General features: G+C 34.0%; 1 protein-coding gene across 4 annotated transcripts in view; it reads left to right on the plus strand.

Annotated features, from left to right (window-relative positions):
• FSTL5 (follistatin like 5) overlaps positions 1-22,450 on the plus strand; it is a 720,210-nt gene that overhangs the window by 631,824 nt on the left and 65,936 nt on the right. For all 4 annotated transcript variants that reach the window (XM_002916266.4, XM_034661428.1, XM_034661429.1 and 1 more), the window contains 2 exons: positions 5,327-5,476; positions 20,516-20,623. In XM_002916266.4, coding sequence (XP_002916312.1) covers positions 5,327-5,476; positions 20,516-20,623 — 258 coding nt within the window. The remainder of the gene's footprint in view (positions 1-5,326; positions 5,477-20,515; positions 20,624-22,450) is intronic.

The following is a 22,450-nucleotide window of genomic DNA, read 5'->3' on the forward strand; positions in this document are numbered from 1 at the left end:
ACTTATTTCCGCCTTTTTTTTTTAGTAATACTAATGCCAGTTTATTTTTATTCGCAGCTCTGTGTACTACTTAATGCACTTGCAATCCAAATTATGCAAAAGATCAGTATTTACTTTTCTGTATATCTTAGAGAACTCCAACCTATTTGTATTTAATTAGCTTGCCTTTTTGCGCTCTTGTTTCCTATGCTTCCTAGAAGCATAGGAATAATTATGATTATTATATTATTAATTGTATTATTATTAATGAATATTATTATTAATTTTACTGTTATTTTATTACTCAATAGTCTTTTATTGTATAGAATTCCTAGATTTTTAGTTTCCTAATATAAACTGAAACTTATCTATCTCTAGATAGATAATGTCTGTCTATATCATCTGTGTATCTCTCCCTCTCTGTCATATATCTACATATCATCTATCTATAATTTATTTATGTGTTCATGTATGTGTGTGTGTATTTCACCCTTTTTAAATAAATATTTTATTTATTATTTATTTGACAGAGAGAGAGAGAGAGAAAGAGCACAAGTAGGCAGAGTGGCAGGAAGAGGCAGAGGGCGAAGCAGACTCCCCACTGAGCAGGGACAACCCCCCACCCCCATGCGGGGCTCGATCCCAAGACCCTGGGATCATGACCTGAACTGAAAGCAGACGCTTAACCAACTGAGCCACCCAGGCACCCCTCACCCCTTTTTAATTTTCTATTTAGTTTTGAATCACCTTTAATATCGTATACTTTTTTACTATTATGTCTATTTCAAATTGTTCATTTAACGGATTTTTTTCTGTAAAGAGACTGATAGAGGAAGGAAGGCCTGGTGATTGACAGGCCACAAATTAATATCTTTGTATCATCTGACCATGATTACAATAAGGCAATAAGAATGAATGCACCCTTGGCTTGCCTGGATGACTCAGTCAGTTAAGCATCTGACTCTTGATTTCGGCTCAGGTCATGATCTCAGGGTCGTGAGCTCCAGCACCCCTTCAGGCTCTGTGTTGGGCATGGAGCCTGCTTAAGATTCTCTCTCTTCCTCTGCCACTCCCCACTCCCTCTATCAAATAAATCAATAACTAAAAACGAATGTACTTTCAGAGGAATTTAATGTAAAAGAAATAGAGTAGAAAACCAAAGTCTGAGGCTTACCTTTCCGGAATCATAATTAAGGAACGTAAGATAAAAAAGCCACCATGACAGAATTTCACTAATAGGATTTAAATGATAACTAAGACAGGGATATATCCAAGAATGGGATCAACAACATTTTATCCTGCAAAGGTTCAGATAGTAAATATCTTAGGCTTTGCAGTCCACATGATCCTTTTCTGCCATTATAGCATGAGAGGAGTCATAGACAATATTTAAATGAACAGATTTGGCTTTGTTTCAATAAACCTTTATGTAAATTTGAATCCCACATGATGTTTACATGTCATAAAATAGTATTCTTCTTTTGATTTTTTTTTCAACCATTAAAAAATGCAAAAAACATTCTCAGTTGTAGGGCCACATACCAGAATAGGAAATGGTATGAATTTGGCCTGGTGTCATTGTTTGCTGATCCTTGCCTTACAAGAATGAAAGAATATTTTAGGAAGAATCAATCTCTGAATTGACAAATGCATCAGAAATTATAAGCAACTTGAAAACAGGCATTCTCGTGTATTCATGGTTTTATTCCCAAAAATTTTGAACACTGTCTTCTACATAGTAAATACTCAATAACTGCTTCCCAACAAGAAGTAAAGACAAGTGATTGGAAATTCCAAGGCCACTGGTCATCTTTTCTCTTTTGAAAGAGAGAGGATGATGAAAGTCAGTTTGAAGTATGAACAATTTAGACTGAAAGGTTAGGAAATGGAAGTAAATTTCTCTACAGCTTGTTTAGTGTCTGAAGAAAATTAAATGGATGATTGGAAGGGAAATAAGATAAAATCCAAGCAATGTTTTCTTATTTGTTGCTTCTGAAATTACAAGAGAATGTTTGAATACTTGAAGACATAACTACAATTAGAATTTAAATATAGGGCAGGTCTTTATGAAGGCAAAGGACAGTGAACAAATCTATGATTAGAGAGAAGGTTGAGAGGAGGGGATAATGACAGAAACTTACTGAATTGGATGCAAGGAAAATAGAGGTGCTTGTGACAAATAACATTTGTCCTTGCCATGAATGATGGAAGATGTGCTGAAAGAGGGGCTATGAGGAAAGAGAGATGGGAATTTGGAGATTTGGGGGAAAAGGTTTTTTTTTTTTTAAGATTTTATTTATTTCTTTATCTGAGAGAGAGAGAGAGAGAGAGAGAGAGAGATCGAGTGGAGGGAAGGGCAGAGGGAGAGAATCTCAAGCCAACTCTGCACTAAGCGTGAACCCAACTTGGAGCTCAGTCCCACGACCCGGAGATCATGACCTGAACTGAAACCAAGAGTTGTAGGCTCGATTGACTGAGCCACCCAAGGGCCCTGGGAAATGTGTTTTTAATAGACAATCAATACAATAAATAAAAATGGCAAAGTCCTGTAGAAGATGGATGCATATATCCATCTCTTTGACCTACTTATTTTCAACAATCAGGTATCATCAACATTATTTTAGTTGTTAAATCCAAACTTCTATCATCACTAGAAACATACCTTGTTTGCCTTTAAAATTTTGGAAGGGGATAATGTATACACAGGATGGATGTAATTAAATATGGAAATTACCTAAAGGGAGATAGATAATTTCTAACTATGAACTAGAATTGTCTTTTTCTTATTGACTCTCACCATTATTAGTTCTAATATCTTATTAATCCCTTTTACTCTAAATGGTGGCATACATTTCTGTAAAAAGTGATTTAATTAAACTTCTCGATATAATTCCTGACCATTTTCCTCATCAGTATGTATTATTTTAATTTCATTTTGCATCTTTGGTTTTTTTGAGCTCTTCTTTTATCTCATTAAATGCCTAATGCATGTGAAAAACATTCCTCTAAAATTCCCATCCACAGAAATAAATATTAATCTATGTGATCTGAAAAAATAAGAGTGCTGTAGTAAAATGGGACCTAATAGACTATAATCAGAAATAATGGCATAAAGTGAAGCAAAGAAAACTCAGGGTGGCTGTCAGGAAACTTTTAATGGCTTTGTAAAAATGATTGTGAGGCTGGTCAGGGACATCTTATGGAGACAGCATACAAATAGGAAATAATTCCCAGCAGAACAGTTTATTTTACTGTTGAATAGTTTTGTAGCAAACAAAGGGGTGGGAATTGCTCCTGGTTCAGCAGTTGTTTCACTGACAGTTATGTGTCAGGTCACTCACACTTCCTATTATTTTGGCAGATTTTGTTGGTAGCTTTTACACAACAGCAGAAAATTTATAAACAATTTCCCTATGTTCAGAGCCTTTCATCAACCTTCGATCCTGTTTTTTTTCCCCACATCTTCATGCCTCTCAAGTACATATTTTATATAGTGCTGGATTCTCACACAATAAGCTCTTGTCAAAGATATTTAATATACTTCTGAAGAAATATGTTTGGCATAGAAAATAATGTTTCAGTGAATTGATGAGGGAAACTGTTCTGCGCATGCGCTGAGGACAGAGTTTAGGTTTGTGCTGCCTGCTCGAGGGTGCCGTGGACATGACACAGGATGACCCCAGTGGTAATCATTTTAGAATGATTATGGTACATTCTATGTAATGGAGTTAATTTTGTACCTCCAGAACTATCAGAAGCATACATTGGATGTTCAGTTTCCAATTTGTTTGGTTATGTTCTGGAAGCCTGGGAACAGCTTGTACTGTTTAAAGGAAAACACCGTCATATTAGATTCCCGGTGTTTTGACTGTCCCTGGCAACTTCTGGACTGAATCTTAAAAATCAGTGGACACTCCAGGTTATCCCTGAATCAGATTTTAAATTTGGAGAACAAAAGCAGTAGACCACACACTGAGTTCTCATTCCAAAGTGCTCTGGTTTTTACGTTATTTTCTAAGTTTTATGCAAGAAGAAAAAACACCTACTATGTGTGTGCTCCCTTAAAAGGTTTTATTGTGGTATATCCATTTTAATTACTATATTTCAAATGTGGTTTATTTGCTGCCAATGTTATCTTTAAATTAAAAGAAATGCTTAGCAGTGTTGATAATGAAAACCTTGTTAATTGTGTTTCATGATTATTAAATGCAATGGTGAATGGAATGTCTGCTGAAAAAATGTTTTTATTTGAATTAGAGAAGGAGAGTATTCTAATTTAAGAGTTACTAACTGGAGTACATAAATCATTAAATTAGACATCATAATCAGTGATCATACCTAAATCATAAAACAAATGAAACGCTAGAATCAATGTTCATCATTACATCATTATCATTATATAAATAAGTACCATTATACACATGTTTTATGTACAGCTCAACAAATCTCTATTCTTAGTGGTTTTCTAACTATAGGTAAATAGAGAAAATTACAAAACAAAAAGACCAGTGAATAAAAGAAAAACCTGAAACAAAAATAAAGAGCTAAATGACGTTTCTTCCATTTGTGATGTGTCTACCAGCACAGATCACAAGGACCTATATATCCCTTTAACATTCATTTATTGACAAAATTCAGGAAAGGAGGAAATAGAAGGTATTTTTTTTTGGTCCCACTTATGACCGTCTGATACAAACTATATAATATTCAACCAGAAAAGAGTTGAGGGTGAAGGAGCAGAATAATAATCTGTTTGGACAGATCAAAAGATTTTGTAAAATTTGACCTTGACACCAAATGGAAAAATAAAATAAGTATTCTGAATAGCTACCCTTTAATAATTTTTCTAAGCTTCTGATTCTCCACAAATTAGAAAACTTTCAATCATTTCCGGTGGATTTGGTAGCTTTTGAAAAGATCAAGAACATTCCATGGGGACAGCCAGTGATGTGATAATCTCTAAATATACTTTAGTGTGACATTTAATGTCTGGTAAAGAGGCTCAAGATTGGAGGATTTGAGAGAAAACATTGAATTTATTACCTATGAGTTATGAACAGGTAGTAACATATGAAAGGGCTATATCCTATTAGAAATAAGAAATTAAGGGCTTGATGAAAATTTATATCAAAGGGTTATTTACATTGATTTATATGTACACTTAATGAGCTTAAATATGCACTATATATTGTTTTCTTTGATTCAGTACACACACTTTCTATCTCTCTATATTTAACTTCTGATGCTGAAAGTAGTAAAGCATCAAACATTAATTTTGCTCCTTAATATGCCATACACATATTATAATTTAAGATATTCTCTTTTCCCCTTATTTTCTAAATTATAGGATGAAGTCTGTCCCAAAGCTGAAGGAGATGAAGTTCAGAGGTGTGTGTGGGCCTCAGCTGTTAATGTCAAAGACAAGTTCATTTATGTCGCACAGCCAACACTGGACAGAGTCCTTATCGTTGATGTGCAGTCCCAAAAAGTTGTTCAGGTATGAATGATCCCTGCTTTTGAAGGTGATTTTTTAAAAAAATTTCTTTTATGTAATTCTTTACCAGGTTACTTGTACATTGCCACTTGATTGCCATTGATAATTGTTTCATTACTCGGATACCCGGAAAACATATGCATTTGCTGCAAACTCTCATTCTGTTCTTGAGCTTAATGAATTAAAAAATAATAATTTAATTCTTCTTACTTTCAAAAATTAGATTCCATAAACACATCATAATAGTAACATGATTAGTTCCACAAAAATCAACCTCAGATTTGCTTATTCTGTTCAGAGCCAGGAAACTTCCAGTTAGAGGCTAATTAAGGTATTCCTAGTTGCAATTCCAGAAACAGTATTCTCTTTCTTACTTGATTCTTAACAAAAGCCAAGATAATGATAGATTTTGTTAGATAATAGTAATTTAGTAGGTTTTACTATAGTAGTAAAACAAGTAATATGTACACAGGTCAATGATGGAGAAAAAAATGCTAATAAACATCATCATAGTCATGGCTATAAAAAACCATTCTGGATTGAGTCTCCAAATGTTTCATTCCCTGCTCTTTCCGAAGTTGTTTAACTTCGGCAATCTATTTGTACTCCATTGCACAGCAACCAAGGGGTGGTATGGGATTTGCTTCTAGGCGGTCTGGCTACAGTAATGAGGCCCTTGACTCTTATTATGATCGCTTGCTTCTCACCTCAGAGGAAATAAGCTTAAAACAGCTTTATTAGATATGCATAATCTGCTAAATGGGATTAATAATTGTTCATATCTCATAAGGTTGTATTTAGAATTAACTCAATTAATGCATATAAAACATTTATAGCAGATCTTGAATATAGAAGTGCTTTACATCTACTTACTATCAAAGTTTCAGAGAGATGCTGGAAGCTAACCGTTGCTTATATTTACTGAGACTTTTTTATCATCAGTATTGGTTTAAAATTGGATATTGAAGTAATCCCTCTAATGATTCCTGATTAGAACCACAAAAAAAGGCAAAAAGTTCAAAGTTAGGGCTCTTTATTCTAAGAGTCCTTCACAGCTTCACATGAAATCATCCAGTCATCCATCTATCATCCATCCACTCTGTGTACATTTATTGATTGCCTACTATGGATATGTTTGGTATTACAAATAAAAGAATGAAAAGTTGTTTCTACTGAAAAACTCTTATCTCTAGGGTTATAAATTTTACGGTGGATAATTAGTCTAAAGATTCAATTTCTAATAAGAGACTGGTACAATCATGGGGAAAGGATCAATAACTGTTCTACTAGAAAATTTATCTAAGGCCTCCAGGGTTACATGGTTCTCATATATATCCAATCTGATGTTTCAGTATCTACTGTGAGAATATACATTTTTCTGTATATTTCACTTCTATGTCTTTGAGACTGCTGGATTTTTGACCAGGTCAATTTTATCTTGATTTCAGCATAGACCATCAAATTATAGACATTCAGTTTGGGATTATTTAGACTCTATAGCCAGCAAGTTAAAATTAGAAGTGTGTTTCAGAAATAATCAAATTGTTCTTTAGATTTAGTTTTCAAACTAGAAATCTACATTGACTAATTATATATTACTTACTAGATACTCAAAAGTGAGAAGAGCTAACATCACTTATCTTCATATAATTTCCATCTTCAGACAACAATGTAAAATTTAAAATTAATAGAAAATACTAATAATGAAATATTCATGCAATGGTAAAAGTCACATAAATTATATTATTTTTCAAAGTGCCTACAATTGCTATGAAAAACCAGGAGCAAGTAAAAGATAATATATAATGCTAATGCATTTAAAAATCATATTATGATATACTCATGATTATGGAGAATTTTTTAGACAAGAATCTAACATTTACTTTTTTATAGACTAGAAAATTGGGCCTCAGTCCAAATGAGTTCTCCTTATGATCTTGTTATTAAAATAATAATAATGGGTGTGCCTGGGTGGCTCAGTCAATTTAGCATCNACAAGCAGGGGGAGTGGGAGAAGAAGAGGCAGGCTCATAGCGGAGGAGCCTGATGTGGGGCTCGATCCCAGAACGCCGGGATCACGCCCTGAGCCGAAGGCAGACGCTTAACCGCTGTGCCACCCAGGCGCCCCTAGCATCTGCCTTTGGCTCAGGTCATGATCCCAGGGTTCTGGGATGGAGCCCCATGTTGGGCTTTCTGCTCTGCAGGGGAGCCTGCTTCTCCCTCTGCCTCTACCTACCACTCTCCCTGCTTGTGCTCTCTATCTCTTTCTCTGTCAAATAAATAAAATCTTTAAAATAATAATAATAATAATGTTTTATTACTCCTTCTAGTCATTAACTGTTGAAAGATAATTATTATGTATATTTAGCCCACCATAAATAAATATTGACTGATTTTGAATATTATATCAGTGGAAATATAGAGCATTCACTATTTGTATCTGGCTACTTTGCTCTGCATTATAATCATAAGATCATTTTGTTTAAATGTAGCCATAGTGTTATTTTTTCTTTTGCTGGAGAAAAATCAATTATAGTTAATTATCATTATTTGTTGATTCTGCGTTTGAAAATTCACCTAAATGCATTTAAGACTATAAAATCAATACTCATAGGGCTTTTGTGGTCCTGCAAGGACATGAATAGAGTGGGTTATACATTTGTCACCCAACATATACATTTCTAGCCAAGGTTGAATAAGAAGAGACTCTGACTTCTTGTTTTAGTTTTTATACTGTAAACAAGTGTTCTTTTCATGGTCTATTTAGTGCCATGTATTTTGCATTTTTGTGCTTTTGTTGGCAATTTTGCTGCTTAAAATGGCTCTTAAGCACAGTGTTGAAATGCCTGTGCAAGAAGGCCGTGAAGTGTCTAATGGTAAGTTTCGTTCAGCCGTGAGTCCTAGTGCTGTTTGGCCACGAGTTCAATGTTAATTAATGAACCATGTATATTAAATAGAGTGTCTTTGAACAGAAACACATATGAAACAAAGTTATCTATTGATCAGTTGAAAATCTTGAGACCAGAGGCTCATAAGAACCTAAGTATGTATTTTCCCTAGGAGCAATGGGTCAGTATTCAAAAATTCAGTGTTAGTGGTTACTTTATAGAAACAACTACTAATAATAATGAGAATCAAATGCATTTTAATACACAGACATTATTTATCCACTAACAGTAGAAAACATAAATTCCAGAAGAGAGATAATATAAAAGAAAGAGAGTGAAGTTAATATTTAGGTCAAAATGAGTGATAAGAGAGAATGTATAATAAAGAATATTACATATGATATTTATCACAAAATTTATAAAATAAAATGTAGTAAACCCTGATTTAGAAAGGGCAATGAAACCTAAATGAAAAAAAAATAAATATCTTGGAATGATCTTAAAATGGCAGATGAATTACTATGAGAACAGTGGTAATTTTCTCAATAGCAATAATGATGGTGAAAGTGAAACATTATTTAAGGGCTTAGTGCAAATAAAATATATTCTAATATTATAATATGATCAGTGTAAAAATAATTTTAGAACCACAACATTGCCTTTTGTGTCAGATAAAAACATAGATATCACCAACATAAATTGAAACAGAACTGAAACTGAAAACTGTTTGCTTCAGGAATAAGGAAAACTAACTGATCAATAAGTTTGATGTTATAGTGAGCAGGTAACTTGGTAAATATATGATCTATTAAAATATTAACTCTCAGTAATAATTAGGATATTCTCTTAGTTTAAGATTGAAATGTTTAAAAGAGTGAAAATACAAGACAAAAATAGTAACACAAGTGTTTATTGTACAGCAATATGTAAACGGAGGAAGGGATGATTTGTTTGAAATATTTTAAGATTTCTTGTACTATTTTGGAATGGGAATAACTGATTATCCAAAAATATGTTAGGTATGCTTATTAATGTTGCAAGAATCTGTCTTGAAATGCTGTGTCTGTCTATGATAAATTAAAATTCAATGAACAACTTGCAAATAAATACAGTGGGGAAAGAATAAATAATAAAGATAAATAAAAAGAATGGAAATAGAAACAAATTTAAACAAAATGATAGAATAAAACCAAACACATCCATTTTTTGAGGAAACTGCATACTGTTTTCTGCAGTACGCAAGAGTTCCTTTCTCTTCACATCCTCTTCCACACTTCCTGTTTCTTGTCTCCTTGATTTTAGCCATTCTAAGGTGATATCTCAGATAACAATATGGAGATCCTCAAAAAAATTAAAAATAGAAATACCATATAATCCAATAATTCCACTAGTGGTATCTACCCAGGAAAAAGGGAAACACTAACTGAAAAAGGTAATATGTTTATTGCAGCATTGCAAACTAAGTGTCCATTGATAGATGAATGAATAAGGAAAATGTGATACATAATATAATAATACACAGCCATAAAAAAGGATACTATTGTGTCATTTGAGACAACATGGATGGACCTAGAGGGTATTATGCTAAGTGAAATTAGTCAGATGGAGGAAGACAAATACACTATATAATTCCACTCCTAAATGAAATCTAAAAAAAAAAAAAAAAAAAAAAAAAAAAAAAAAGAATAAACAAACAAAAAGCAGAATCAAACTATAAGTACAGAGAACAAACTGATAGTCTCCAGAAGGGGGGTAGGTGGGGGGTTGGGTAAAATGGGTGAAGGGGAACCCACCAGTTATAAATGAATAAGTGACAGCGATAAAAAGCAGAGCATAAGGAATATAGGCAGTAATATAGTAATAGCAATGTAATGGGACATATGGTAGCTATACTTATAGTGAACATAGCATAATGTATAAACTTGTCAAATCACTAAGTTGTTCACCTGAAACTAATGTAACATTGTGTGTCAGTTATACTCAAATATTTAAAAAATAAAATAAATAACAATTTAAAAAAACCCTCAAAATATGTTCACAATTACAATAACTGAAGATGGACTAATATTGTTGGACTGAATAATGGAAATCTAGCCATATGCACATTATGAGATACACCCCATAAAAAAGATAAAAGAGAAAGTGACATTCAAGGACAGTACAGATAATGTGGGAATTATACTAACAACAAAACAATAAAGCTGATGTAGATATATTGACATCAGATTTTAAAAAGAACTTTAAGGCACAAAGCATTGGGTTAAAGAAGGTTATGATAATGATAAAATCTTTATTAAGAAAATGTAAGACTGAAAACATATATGATTGCTTAAAATTTTACAAGGTAATTATTGCCAAACTACATTAGGATTGACACAGGTTCAAAGTGAGGAGACTTTGATACTTCTACACATGATAAATCAACAAAATCAATAGTATATATGAATTGAACGACACTGTTGCTGTGCTTGAATTAACGGATGTGTGTGTAAGCCTTTGCATCCAGCAATGATTATATATATATATATATCTTGACAGAAGGGTTTTATATATATAATATATTTTATGTATAATATATTTAATATTATATATATTTATATGTGTTATATATATCAGAAAGAGCATCTATATATATATATATATTTCATCTCTCTCTCTCTCTCTCTCTATATATATATAGTTTATCATCATTAAACAATTTACCATTATCTTTTCTTAGTCCATTAAGGCCACTATAACCAAATAGGACAGACTGTGTAGCTTATGAACAGCAGAAATTTACTTCTCACAATTCTGAGTCTGAAAGTCCAAGATCAAGGTGTCAGCATGTTGTGATCTGGTGAGGGTCCTCTTGTTGGTTCATAGCTGGTGCCATCTCACTCTGTCTTCACATAGTAGAAGGGGTGAGGAATCTCTGAAGGATCTTTTTTATAAAAGCACTAATTCATTCATGAGGGTTCCATTCTCATCACTTCCCAAAGATCACACTTCCTAATATCATCATCTTTTGGGGTTGGGATTTCAGAATATGAATTCTGTGGGGGACACAAAGACCATAGCATTCACTAAATGAAGCATTTAGTGAAAGTGAATTAAGTCACAAGAAATAGTAATGAAAATTATTTCATACTGATTTTCTGACACAATGTTAAGCTAGCACCACTGTAAATGTGAAATAATAATATCAATATCAAGTAATATTGATAATCATGATTAAATATGTTGAATCTAAATAAGGCTGTGTTTTCAGGGAATATTGCTCCTTAATTAAAAAAAATCAGTAATAGATTAATTTAACCAGATAATTTTAGAATTTAGCTGAAGAAAATCAGAATGATCTGAATGAAAGAAAGAAAGTATATAATGTGTATAAAGACACAAAGGAATGAATGTATAAAAGGCAAAAATTAAGTTATTCAAAAAAAGACTAATCAAAAGGAAACTGGGAATTTTTGCAAAGAACAAGGACAAAAGTCATAATTAACACTATTAGAATTGAGTAAAAGAATATATAACCACAATCCTTGCAGAGAGTAAAAGAAACTAAGAAAGCATTAAAGTAAAAATCATGGTAGTGAATTTTAAAAACAAAGTGGGAAAGAACAAATTAAGGGGAAAATATGTTAATATCATGTTATTCCAAATAGGAATAAAAAAGGAATCTTGATTTGAGAGTTCTAAAACAAAACAACAAAAGAATATTCTATCTCAGATGGGTTTAGAGGTGAAAGCTGACTTGATGGCTGATTTCCTGCTTTACTTACTCTACCAGCTCTGGGTAGAGTCTTTGTGTATTCTCAGACTTGCTATTACCAAAGACAAATCTTAAGCTTCTCTACATGCATCTTGCCCCACACCATGATTTATCAGCCTTACTGCCTCACTTCCTACAGCTACCTTCTATTTGGAAAACAATGAACCAGAATCATTGCTATCCTAGGGAAAATGTGAGAACTTAATCCTTCGGGAAAAAAGGCAGAGGAAGTAGAGAGTCACGGGGTTGCTCACATAGCTCTGGAGAGATGTGTGATGGAGTTGAATATTACCCTTCTGTCAATAAAAAGAAAAGGTTTTGAATTGTAGGGGTTACTGAATACCCCACTGGAAAGATGGGAAGTGAAAGAGTAGCTGTGATGATTTGGGCTATTCTGCAACAATCTGTTCTATAGAAATGTAGAGATCACCATTGTTTATAAAATGAAAATTTCCATATTGGGTATATTCAGTCTCCTTTCTGATAGGAATACTAGTTCTTGAAACCTATTGTTGACTGTAAATAACCTAAAATTTTAGATAATAGACCACAAAAGATTGCCTTTTTAAAAAACTGGCAGTGCCTGGGTGGCTCAGTCAGTTGGGCGCTGCCTTCTGCTCAGGTCATGATCCCAGGGTCCTGGGATGGAGCCCTGTTTCCTTGGTCCACTGCTCAGCCGGGAGCGGGCTTCTCCCTCTGCCTCTACCTGCCCCTCCCCCGCGCTTGTGTGCACTCTTGCTTTCTCTTTCTCTCTGTCAAATGGATAAATAAAATCTTTAAAAAAATAAAATAAAAATAAAAAAATAAAATTTTCAAGGTTTTACTTTGTCTAACTTTTCACTTTCAAAACCATGTGTAATTTCAGTCTGTGAGCTCTTTAGATAATGAATTCCGTACCTCTACTACATGCTGGGTGAACGATCACAGCCTTCTATTTGTCTTAACATTACCTTAGAGTATGTAAATTTTAGTCCTCAAAAGTATATGCTTAAAGGTGAATTATAAATATCCTAGTGGTTCTATTTTCATACTTGAAAATACTTCATTTCTTAGAATTATAAATTCCCTCAAGGTTTTCCCAATTTAAATACATGATAGATTTTGCAGACTTAGATATTAAACCCTCTGTTTTATAAATTAATAATCCAAGTAGTTCAAGTTTTAAAACTATTTAAAGAAAGAACATTTCTAGCTACTTAAAAGACTAAATTGAAACAACAACAACAACTTTGTGATTTAAAGCTGTATTTATCTCCAAGGACAGAGCACACTCAAAGTCAACTGTGAAGTATGAAGTTAATTTTGTAAAAAGTTAAGCATCCTTTCTCAACTTGACCACTTTTCTCAGCTGAGGCTGGGTTTGAAGTCAGTCTTTTTTGCATCCAAGTGAAGTTTTACTTCCTGATTGTGTGCTGTAGGCGTTTCTTTCTTTCTTTCAAACCTGAGTATATTATACAGAAATAGCTAAGAGTATTAACTATAACAGAAATTTAGTTAATCTTCTCCCAAACATGGTAGAAAATGCCATAGAATTTTCTCCGGTGTGGATATAGAAATGGAACAGTGAAGTGCAAAATCAATCTTGAAAAAAAGAGACAAAAAGATACTACTTTTATTTAATCTTTTGAGCTTTCTTTTTCAATCTAATTAAAGTATATCCCTAGTGTTTTATGCTGACTTATCTAAGAAATCATATTTCTGACTTTTTCTTTTGCATGCAAATACGTGCCAAGGAATATGTGCAAAAGACTGTATGGATTGGTAGTAAATGTATACGTAGGATTAAAAATTTAAAAATTTGGAATAGCTTTGTTACATTTTATTATTAAATGACAGATATTTTCTTGACAACATAATGTTTTATAAAATCCATGTTAAAATACATTGGAGTATGTTTTTTTCAGTGGATACAACAGTATCATTTTTATCTGCAGCTTAGAAAGTAAAATGTCACGATTTTTTAATGGAATCGGTAAGGTTGCTGCTGCTTTAACCATCAACCGTGTGTTGCCTTTCTTACTGTGGAATTTTTTTTAGGAGTGGCAGGCAGGTGATATTTGGCTGTATGAAAGACTACCTAGTAAACAACTGACCTCATTTTGTCTTCTGTGGAGCAAAATCAGGTTCTGCTTGGATGCCAAAGTGGCTTGCGACACCTCGGGAGTTTTCTTAAGTGTCATCAGCAGTCTCCTCTAGCCATTAGCACATTATCTTGAGAATCGACATCATTAGTTTAAATTAGGTTCACTTAATTAGCCAGCTGGTACTCTCCTTGTCAGGCTGATAAACAAGCTTGCTTAACTGTTCCTTCATGTCGAGCCCAAACCTCAAGTTTTGTGTATCTTTGTTGCTATTACCAGTATTTCCCCTCATAAAATAAGCCATCTTTATAGAAGGTGATGCAACTGGTCCATGAGCAGTATAGCGTGTACTTTACGTTTTTAATATTTGTCTGACCTCCTCCAGTAGTACTGATAAATTTGTATAACACTGGGTATGTTGGGATTATGAAGGAGTTAAGGTTCGTAGATCGACAAAGAGGAAAAACAAAACCCTTATAATGTAAGTAAATGATATGCTTAAGCAATGTTTTAAAATAGTAAAGAAAAAATATTTTATTGGTATATAAAGCTACAAATTAGACCTTTTTGTTATTACATTATAGAGTGTATTTTATTTTTTATTTTATTTAATTAATTAATTATTTATTTTAAAGATTTTATTTATTTATTCGACAGAGATAGACAGCCAGCGAGAGAGGGAACACAAGCAGGGGGAGTGGGAGAGGAAGAAGCAGGCTCATAGCGGAGGAGCCTGATGGGCTTGATCCCATAACGCCGGGATCATGGCCTGAGCTGAAGGCAGACGCTTAACTGCTGTGCCACCCAGTGCCCCTATAGAGTGTGTTTTAAACATTTTAATGAAGGAATAGAAGAAGTTAATTCAACATGATAATATAACACTCTGAAAATGGAACTTATATGGAAAATTGAGAAATGGATTTTCAAAACTGAATATGTAGATAACTACTATTAATTACAATAACAACACATTGTAATTTGAAAGTTATTTCTGAAAATGTTTAAAAGATCAATTCATTTTTGAAAGTAGGATTGTGGCTTAATTATCTGAATATCACCAAGCCAAGCAAATGCCACTCTGTGCAGAAAACCGTAGAATTTATGATACGGGGGGAATATTTCCGACTATAACATCAGAACCTTTAATTTAAACAAAATCTTACAGAATCATCCAATAGATTTAAACTGATTCCCTTTGTTCTATTATGGCTGAGATTTGAATCACCTGCTACAAATAAATCTGATTTCTATAGGCTTCTCAAGGCAAAGTCTGGAACAATTTTACTAGCAAAACAATATCAGTAGTCAAATGCAAATTATGCAAAGTAATGAATGAGAAATCTATATAGGTTAATTCTGAGGTGAAAGATGACTATCCATGGAATATTTTCTTCTAATCACATATTCTTGAATGTTGTTATTTAACTTATATCATATCTTCTTGAAAAATGGTTGGTAGCTGCAGAAAAAAAAAAAACCTATATACAACAGTGGTCTCCAAAGTGGAATGTGTACAGCATAATGGAATGAAAGATGATGAGTTGTGAGAAGGGAATGCAAGGATGTCATTTATATGTCTTTTTATCTTTAAAAAAATCACATTACCTTTTATAAATATTTAATATATGGACCAACATGGGAAGCCTACATTCATCTGTATGTTGAATAGTGATGTCATGCACAGTGGACAGAAGGGCACCTGAAGACGAAAGAGGAAGTTTATAATAAGGGATCAATGTTGGTACATTAGTTCACTTTTATCTGTACAAAGGGGATAATAATACTGCACCCCTCAACACAAAAATTATTATGAAGATTAAATTAAAATAATTTGTATTTGTAAAACATTAAAAAAAATCCTCTCTTCACAATAAGTATGGTACAGAGTATAATTGTCTCTCTTAAATAAAATGATAATGATCTTAATAATAAGTTTTGGAACACTGTTTAATTTTGCAATTTGTTTTTCCCAATTAAGTAGATTTAGAGTCCCATTAATTGTATGTAGAATATTGCTATTTACAAGGTATTGTTCTAAGTGCATAGGTAATATTATTGACTTAAACAGAAAAAAAGCTGCTTTCTTGGAACCTAGAATCCATTGGATGAAGATGGACAATGAAAAATAGGAATACTATAAATGCAAATTATATAATATGCGGTCAGGTAGTAAGTGCTTTGGAAAAAAGTAAAATAGTGGTGTAAGACCAGGTGGGATTGGGAAAGCTGAAGATGAGGGGATGTCCACCAAGTGAAGGCTGGTTACAGTATTAGGTTGAGTGATCAGGCTGGCCTCGCTGAGAAGGTGAATTCAGAGCAGTGAATGTGTTGAGGAAGCAGACACTGAGCTATCCAGGGGGAGACCATTCAGGGGAAAAGCCCTCTGAAAGGCAGAAGTGTGGCTGGCATGTTGGATGAACAGCAGGAGGCCCAGAGCATCTCCACTGGAGTAGTAGGTGAAGGGGTCAGAGAAAGAAGAGGGAAGAGGCAGGTCAGCTAGGGCCTGGGAGTCGTTCAAAGGACTTCTGGCTTTACTCTGAGGGAAATGAAAAGACACTGTAGTCCTTTGAGCAGATTAGTGTTATGATCTGTCTAATGCTTACCAAAACAAAAAACAAAAAAACCCATCCTAACAAATCTGTTGAGAAAGGTGGTGAGTGTATATAAAATTAGAAGTTAGAAGCCGTGTGATGACAGTCAAGAGGATAGAGACTCTGTTCTTCATGGGTATCAGGGGAGAAGCTGCCAAGGTCAGTATTTAGAAGGCAGATAGAATCCTGTTTCCTGAGAATGTGAGGCACAGGAGAAAGAGGGCAGTCAAGGATAAGAGAATCTTTACAATCCCTTTCATAAAATGTGGAGAAACATTTAAGCTATTTAAAAAAAACACAGAGGCTTAATTGTGGCAAGAAAAATAATATTTTAAGTATCAAATATAGTGTATTTCTCTTTTACAAAAGCTAATGGTCTAAACTTACTCATCATTTAAAGTAATTTCCAGAGTATACTAGCAGGTATTTTGTGAAATCCAATACATGCAATTTATTCCTTTCAAAAGTTGACAACATAAGTAGGAAAATATCTGTTTTTTGGCTGAAAATTGGGTATGGCAAGATTATCCTGAAGATGGTTGTTTGGAAATATTTCTGTCTTTGTTACATGATCTTGTTGATGAAAACCATGTAAATGTTCCCTCTGTAAAATGTGTTCTATCTGTACACTTGAAAAGTTGTAAACAGATTTTTTTTCCCTAAGAGTTAAACATTTTCCAAATAAAGTATGTCAGATGTATTTTTCTTCATTTTGATCTGCATATCTTTTTCAGTTCTGGTGAGCTATTATAACCAAACACCAAAATATATTGAATTTTATACCAAACCTTTGAAATGCTGAAAGACAAAAATGTTCAAACATTTTGGAGACGATTGAGCAGATATTTTTCAAAATCTGAAGCTGTTTTGAAAATTTATATTTTTCTCTTTCAAATACATATATCTTAGTTATTTGAAGGTAGTTATTCATGCACTGCTTTTTGACATCTCCGGGAACATATTCTCATAAGTTAACTTTAAAGAATAGTCTCTGTCTTCCCACTTATGAAAATATTCATACTTAAAGCCCCAATCAAAGCATCACCTCCCCCCATCCTTCATCCTGCTTTGTACTTCTTCCTCTGCATTTTCATGGCATTTGGACCTTCTTTTTTATTTTGTGACCAGAATCTAGTTATTTTAAGTTCTTTCACCCTCTAGCCTATAATTCTTTAAGGACAAAGACTGTGTGTATTTACTTTCTCTTCTAAGTCTCGGATTCTTCATTTGCTAAATAAGGGTACTGTATCTCCAACTTTAAAACACTATGACGCTAATTGTCATGAAAATAGCTCTAGTTCAATTAGCTTTTCCATGGCGCACCCCAGAAAAGCTTCCGGAGGTATTATTTTTTTTTTTTTCACTTAAGCTAAAATTTGCAGTCTGCTTGAGAATACGTGCTCATGAGCATGGTGTATACTGCTATACTGCCACCCACTAGGTCGGTGCTGCTTATACAGATGATACTGCGTACATTTGGGCCCATGGATTTCCCTCTACCTACCAAAAGAGAAAATGGCCAAAGACCGTTTCTTATGCATGAGGCAACAAACAGGCAGGCAACATATCCACACGTTGTCAGGAATTCAGCTATCAGCTAGGGAGGATGGTGGTTCATGTTCACAGAAGTTGCACATTGGGGATAAACAGACTATCAAATCCCAGCCCTGCTGATTACCTGCTGCATGACTACTGGTAAGACTGAGTCTCCATTTCTAGTCCTGTTTTATGTGGATATTAACTTAACCCATGGATTGTGGTATGCCCCTCGAAAGTAATACTTAAGAAAGGAATCAGTGAAAGAAAGGAACCTAAGGAGAGCTGGGTTCCTTAATATTTAAAGTTATCTAAAGATCTTTGCTCTTTGTGTAACTGTCTCCAAATAATTGAATAACAATGAGGTCTTTGTTACTATTGCTTTTGTTGTTGAACTATTTTATCTTTAACATTTTAAAGACCTAAAGATTATTTCTTTTTAAGCTGCATGCAAAGTAGGGTAACTGTTATAATCACATACAGATCAAGTTTTACATATAACGGGGAAAATATGAAAAATCAAAGGAATCTTATTGCTTTGTTATTAGTGTAATGATTAATGATGGCACTTTTGCTATATACACATTGAAATTATCGATGAGTACCTGAAGAACTTAAATGAAACATCTGGCATTCACTAGACTACAATTAACAAAATACCAGACTATTTCTTAAGCAATAAAGCTATTTAATTATCCCAAATAACCTCGTCTAGAGACAGTTACTCTAAGTTGTGCAGCAACGCAAAGTTGTCACGGAGAATTCGGTCTCCTTTCATTTTTCTCCTGCCAAATCCTCAAAGTGTTGTGAGGCTTTTCCTTCTTAAGCTTATTGTTTCATGGCCTCAAAATGACTTTGGAAATTAAGGCTTAATGTTCTTATATGATAGCATTCAAAGCAGGAACATAGAGAAAGTGTGGTGCAATATCATTCTCAAAAATCGTTTATCGGATTAATCCTTAGCATGGATAAATGAGACTGGGTCATGTGACCAGGGGAGCCTCCAGAGAGGCTGGGAAACTTGGCATTTGTGAAAGGAGAATAGGTTCAATCTCTGATGCTCGCCAAGTGGGCTACCTTCCCTGAGAACATTCTTGGTTGGCCACCTGATCTCAAAACAATGTAATGGCTCTGTTAGCCAGGAAGAAAGTCATGAGGACACTAACACAGAAATGTTTAAATAGGCCTTTTCAGAAATCAAATAATTAATTCAGTAATCCAAGAGTATTGAGAATTTTAAATAGATAAAATTCAGGGGAAGGTTTTAGAAAATAAATACTTTAGTAAGACTAAATTGCCAACATGTTAGCTAAAATATGAATCTTCACATGTTCAACCACAAATGTCATTTACCTTTGACTAACCCACTGAAAAGAGGACTGCATTATGAACTAGAAATTAGGAAATTCTCTAAGGATATTTAACAGAGCTTCGGAAAGAAATGGTTTCAATATTGAATAAAGATTGTTTTATTGGATACAGTTTGTTTTAGGTTATAAAATTAGAAAAACATACATAAGGAACTACTACAGGAAATTACTTGAAAAAGGTATTAGCTTGAAATATAAATAGCTTGAAATTAAGGTGAGTGAAAGAACTTCCTGGCAGTCATTTGTTTTCTGGACTTTTGGTTTTAAGTAAATGCTAAATATTATAAATATTGGCAGAAAAACACATTTACCATATCAAGGATGGTTAAAAAAAATGGTTTTACTTCTTTCTGTGATTTTAGATTTCTCGTTAAGGAAACTAAATGAGGTAATCTGTTTTTAGGGTTACCACTGTATATCAGATGTAGACATTTTAGCATTATAGATGGCCAAATCCCATGCCCAACATTAGAATGAAAAAAACCCAACAGTATCAACATAATTCTTACCTGTGTTCAACAATTGAATAAAATATACGTATTAATCATTTATGTGTCTTAAGTTTCTAAATAACTTCTCCATGGTACACAATTTGCATAGGTAATGAAGGAACATAAGACTGTATAAAATTGTGCAAAAAACATGCCTGGGTAAAGTATCATGTTTCCAAATTAAACAAATGAAGATTTAGAAAATCAGAAAATTGGCAACATAAATTTTTAATCTGACTTCTAAATGCTTTTGTTCTTCATAATTTCTGGCATCGCTTTAAACTAATATTTCAGTCTGAAAATATTTTTTTTCCACTCCCTTTTATTATAGGCAGTAAGCACAGACCCCGTACCAGTTAAATTACACTATGACAAATCACATGATCAGGTCTGGGTGCTGAGCTGGGGTACCATGGAAAAGACTTCTCCAACACTGCAGGTAAGCACATTTCAGTATATTCGAGAAAACAATGATTTTTAAACCTTTAGATATCTCATTGGATATTCATGACTATTTAACAGTGATCTTCTTCATCTGAGGACTGTACTTTAATCGTATCTAGATCTGCGCAGAAAAGGAGGAACAAGTTGGGGCGCCTGGGTGGCACAGCGGTTAAGCGTCTGCCTTCAGCTCAGGGCGTGATCCCGGCGTTATGGGATCGAGCCCCCACATCAGGCTCTTCTGCTATGAGCCTGCTTCTTCCTCTCCCACTCCCCCTGCTTGTGTTCCCTCTCTCGCTGGCTGTCTCTATCTCTGTCAAATAAATAAATAAAATCTTACAAAAAAAAAAAAAAGAAAGAAAAGGAGGAACAAGTTAATACTCAAGTACTTGTATGGATGGAAAATATTACAGCTCATACTTATCAAGGGTTAGATTGATACGCAAAAAGAAAAACCAATGATGACAAAACTGATGCCATTAGGGAAAAATAGTCATAATTTACCTTTCAACAATTACCTGCCTCCCTCCAATTTACATGAGAATTTTCTCGTTTCCATCTCTGTTTTCAAAATGGGGCCTGTGAGCTAGAGACCAAGAGAGTTAGACAGTCTCAAGGCAGATCTCCATTTTTCTCCAAACAGATATCTGAGCACAGGCTCATTTCTAATTAGGGAATAAGTGGTGTAGTTTTTGTGGAATCTGCTTGTTTTAAAGTTGTTTATATAGATCTTGACAGAGGGAAAAAAATATATTTTAACGGTGTCTCTTTGGCACAGTTTCAATTGTTGGAGTTAAAAGTTTAACAGAAAACTGAGAGGGAATGAGAAGGAACATTTGGCCCTGAAAATGTGTTTTATCTATGTCTCAAACTACCTCGTGATTATACCACTGCCGTGAACATTCCTCTTCTTACAAATCATTAACCTTTGGCCAGTTTTCAATATGTCAATTGAGTGCCATGTTTTTAATTTTAATTAGTTGTCACTACCGATACTTTAAATGTTTCTGAAGGATTTTTGGTTTTGCAATATTTAACTTAGGAAAGGCAGGTCTATTGAAATGAAATCTTTTAAAGGCACTATCAGAATGACGGTTCCTGTTATATTTCATTAGAAATATGTGTCATTTGAAACATCTAATATATAATAGTATTCCAGTTATCTATTGTGGCAAATCATAGCCCCCCAAATTTGATGTGTCAAACAGAATTAAAGAATGACTTATTACCCATAGTTCTGTGGTTCGCCAATCTAGGCAGTTTGCAGGCATGATTGGGGGAGCACTCAGATGGCTGCACTCATCTGATTACAGGAGCTGGATGGTTCAAAATAGCCTCAGCCCCACATCTGATATGTGCTCATGGTGAATGGCTGGGTGGCTTGTGTCTCCTGCATGTGCCTGCTCATCCTTTAGGCTGGAATCTCAGCGTGGTGGTCCCAGGGTGTAAGACAGTGGAAGTTGCGAGGCTAATTAAGATCTAGGCGCTAGAATTCATGTTAAGTCACTTCCACCACAACTTCTTGATCAAAGCAAGTCACGCTGCCTGCTAGATTCAAGAGGGTGAAGTAACAGAGCTCATTTTTTGATGGAAAGAGTACAGTCTTCATTGTGGACAGTTGTTTGATCTATCACAATATGGTAATATTGTCTAGTTATTTGCTATTTTGTACTTAAATCTTCACAAGATAGAACAGGTTAGTATACATGATTTTTTATTATTTTATTTATTTATTTTTTTAATTTTTTTTTAAAGATTTTATTTATTTATTCGACACAGATAGAGACAGCCAGCGAGAGAGGGAACACAAGCAGGGGGAGTGGGA

The sequence above is a fragment of the Ailuropoda melanoleuca genome, chromosome 5 (genome assembly GCF_002007445.2).
Source record: "Ailuropoda melanoleuca isolate Jingjing chromosome 5, ASM200744v2, whole genome shotgun sequence".
Taxonomy (NCBI): Eukaryota; Metazoa; Chordata; class Mammalia; order Carnivora; family Ursidae; genus Ailuropoda; species Ailuropoda melanoleuca.